A 3726-nucleotide genomic window follows, 5' to 3' on the forward strand; every position below is an offset into this window, starting at 1 on the left:
TTTTGGAAAAAAATGTACTGCATGCTCAAGACCTTTCAGTCAGTTTGATTTAAAATTCAAAACAACTGAAGGTGACGCGGTTGTAAAGCATTTGCAGCTCATCCCGAGTAGAGAAATCAGGACTGGTGGTGTTCTAGTTCAACAAATTCTGCAGATGTATTATTTCAATCTTCTGTCACTGTTCCTGGCTACTTTTCTTTTTTTCCCAGTATAGCAAACCATCGCATTCCCCGCCCCCGCCAAATGGCTAAAGCTAAGCAGGTGTGGTATTGGTCATCCCTTGGACATGAGACCTGCCAGGAAAACTAACTCACTGGCAGTTGCATTGGTGGGCCAGTAGGGGACCATCTTCCTTCCAGAGCAAATAAATCCCAATGTCCCTATACAGGGATGCGGACACCGCACTCTAGAAGCAGTCTTTCAATTAAGACATTAAACAGAGGCCTACAGTAGGTGGTAAAAAGAATTCCACGGTACTTATCAGAATGAGTACGGGATTCCCCAGCGTCTCAGAAACAACCGCCAGCCTGGCTCTCCCAATATAAGGCACAATCAAACCCCAGTTACAGTATTTTGCTGACTTGTTGAAAGAACCAGACGGTTAACACCTGATGCCGAGCATAAGACACTGTCAAGGGATGGACCAAAACCTTATTTCAACAAGCTACTTTACAAGCTTTTGAGTAAAACTGGTGCCATTTTGTTATGGTTTCTATTTTTAACAGACAGGAGAACAATGCAATAAAACCACCGAGATGGCCAGAGGAATTTGAAATAAAATGGGTATGATAAATATAGATGTTAAACTGTACAACTGACACCATGCTCTGGGACAGTGTTAAAGACAGGGCCCTCTCTTGCAGTACTGCAATCCAGCCCTGGTGCTTTTTATTTTGGCAGGCTCGATGTTTTGGAACAGATTTCTCCAAGGCTATTATCTCTGACTGACATCTTACTGCCAAAAACATCCTGGAACCAAAAGGTTTTCTATTGAAGTAGAAGAACCAAAAAAAAAAAACAAACAAAAAAAAAAAAAAATCACACAAACCAATGAAATTCAACCGGCCAGGAGTTCAGACCAGTCCCAACGCAAAAAACAAAATCTGGAAGTTTCTCTCCAAAAAAACAAACACAGGCAAGAGTGAATTTCTCATTTCAGTTGACATTTAAGGAGGGAGGGGACTGGGGGTGGTGGTCATGTGACCCATATTCCAGAGCATTCACCCTCTGCACAGCAGAAAAATCACTGTGTCATTGTACTAGCACAATACCATACCCTTTAAGCACACTTTCTGTCCAAGTTATATTTGGCCCACATTGGGGAGACATAATTGCTCACGTCGGCACACCCACGAGACAAAACAAACAGATTCCTCTCATTTTCTAACAAACTGCACTGCGGGAATAACAGCATCAAGTTCTTTACCAGGTGGAATCTCTAACAGCCCAATCAAAAAGGAATTAAAGCTGATTACTTGATGCAGGATGCCTGCTATTGGCTAATGAACAAGGCAGGAAAGTGTGCGCTCTAAGATGGATCTCCCGTTCAGTGCCTTTTTCCCCTGGCACCGGGCTGGCAGATGTGCATGTGGTATTATTTCAGTTTCGGTGGATGGCGCCAGAAGCTCTCCAAAGCAAATCAAAGCTGTCTGTTAGGGGGCTTAGGACAGTCGCGCAAGCTTGTTATACGGGAGCTGATGCAAAAACATAAGTTTGTTTAGTGTGTGTCTGTGTGGGGGGGGGGGGGGGGGTGAAAGCAGTGCCCTGGGAACGACTCCACCAGGTCCTCCCCATGTCTAATGCAGGTCAATCGCCCCCCCCAACGACGGACGGACTGACCTCTGACTTTGTCCAGTGTTCTGTGTCGTGACCCCCTGAACCGCCCTCTCCCTCCCTTTAACCGCGACGGCGAGAAACGGCACCAGGTGCGGGCAGGTGACCCCGCCACGCACCACATGGTGAACGTGACACCCAAACTCCTGTGACCTGTGACACGGCTGGCTCATAGTCCCAGTACAGCGTAGGGAGCCACAGCGTACCGTTACCTGCTGAGCACCGAGCACACGGTCATCATCGTCTGCCCACACCTCTAAGCCTCTAAGCCTCTTAGCCTACATTAGCATACATTTAAACGGCAACGAGCATTGCCTACAATACCTGTATGTGGCCTATCTCTGCACAATAAAAACCATACTAAACATATTAGGGTTACACTGTAGCTTGGGATGTGTGGGTGACATGGCTGTGCAGAGACTACTTTATTTCTAAAGTGTGCACCCTTTATTTCTAGGGTGCACACACACACAGACACACACAGGTGATTAACCCAGGTGATTTAATTTTTTTTTTTTTTTTTGCATAGATGCATATAATTTATTCATACAGCTGGATATTCTGGATTTTGGCAGAAGCAATTCCGATTGTGTACCTTGCTCAATGACCCACCTCTTTAACCCACAACCTTTGAACTACAAGTCTAGTTTCCTAGCCGTTCAAATAAACCGCTATATTTTACACTGCATATAGATGATTATCGGTTCATAATTGCATTATTTTATAATCTCAAGAAAAATCAATGACTACTAATCACAGTTGAATTATAACTCAGTTATTATCAGTCATACAGCCAACTATAAATGTTTTTTTTTTAATTAGATGCTTTAATTCTGCAAGTAGCCCATACCTAAATTGTCGGCATATGAATTTGTCAGTTGTGCAGAAATATATCTTTCAATAATTCATTTAATTTCAATAAAGCATAGACACGCCGCCAACATATGCTAGACTAATGAAATCGTGCTCGTATAAATTCGCAGCATTTTATGTCGCTACTTACGTTGTCCACCGAAAACGCCGTATAAAGAAAAAAATATCACTATCGAGAGTCTCATTGTAAAACAGATGAGTTTTTGTCCAACAAAAAAAGGGGTGCTTTCACTTCACGAAACTTCTCTTGAACTTGTATCCAGTTTTGCCGATGCTTCAATTAACGGGAGCGGTCTGTTTTTCACTGAGAAACTTCAAGAGTACGGGACGCCAGGACAGGACTGCGAGATCGAGCTGAATGCTGCGCGACTGTCTCAGGGTAGACTCATTCTGTCTTGGCAAAGGACACGCGGGCGGGGGCGCGTGCAAGTGCGCAGCAAGAGCGGTGCCTCTCAGCTCAACGAACCATCAAATTTCGGACGGGTGTTTAGAACGAAATATACACAACTGAAAGTATGTTTCAGTTAACCAATATTTCGAAAGGTCTTGTCAAGAGGCTAATGCGTATTCACATTTAATATACGTGTTTAAATGTCAAAAGCACACACTGCACATCAGTAAACCCGCACCAAAGCGGAGGTTTACAACTAATTAAGTCAAGAAAGGCCTATGATGCTTCAGAGAAATGTATGTGTTGGCCCTATACAGCCAAATAAACAACAGCACCGGTTTAAATAAATGGATACGTTCAACGTTTAGGTATTTTTGGACTGGAAAGAGGTGAAGAAGAAGGTTGAAGTGCTCTGGTTTGTTAATTTAAATCGCACAGCTTCTTAGTGAACATCTGGTGCGGTTGTGCGGTTACATAAACATCTACTATGAAAATGTAGGGGTATTTTGAATATACTGGCAAAAGACTATATTATATGGGTTATGCTACGCATTCCACATCTCTTGAAATTCTACGAGTAGCCTACATTCGACAGTCAAGTGTCAATAGCCTACATTATGAAGATGCGG

General features: G+C 43.3%; 1 protein-coding gene across 2 annotated transcripts in view; it reads right to left on the reverse strand.

Moving 5' to 3' along the window:
• Positions 1-3102, reverse strand: part of LOC118219369 (fibulin-1-like) — a 27009-nt gene extending 23907 nt beyond the window's left edge. Inside the window, exon 1 of one of the 2 annotated variants that reach the window (XM_035402494.1) lies at positions 2837-3100. In XM_035402494.1, the coding sequence (XP_035258385.1) occupies positions 2837-2891 (55 nt within the window). In that variant the 5' untranslated portion in view covers positions 2892-3100. Of the gene's footprint in view, positions 1-2836 lie in introns of both variants that reach the window. The other variant, XM_035402496.1, reaches the window with a different exon arrangement.
• Positions 3103-3726: the final 624 nt, after the last annotated feature.

Source organism: Anguilla anguilla, chromosome 19 (assembly GCF_013347855.1).
Source record: "Anguilla anguilla isolate fAngAng1 chromosome 19, fAngAng1.pri, whole genome shotgun sequence".
In the NCBI taxonomy this organism is placed as follows: Eukaryota; Metazoa; Chordata; class Actinopteri; order Anguilliformes; family Anguillidae; genus Anguilla; species Anguilla anguilla.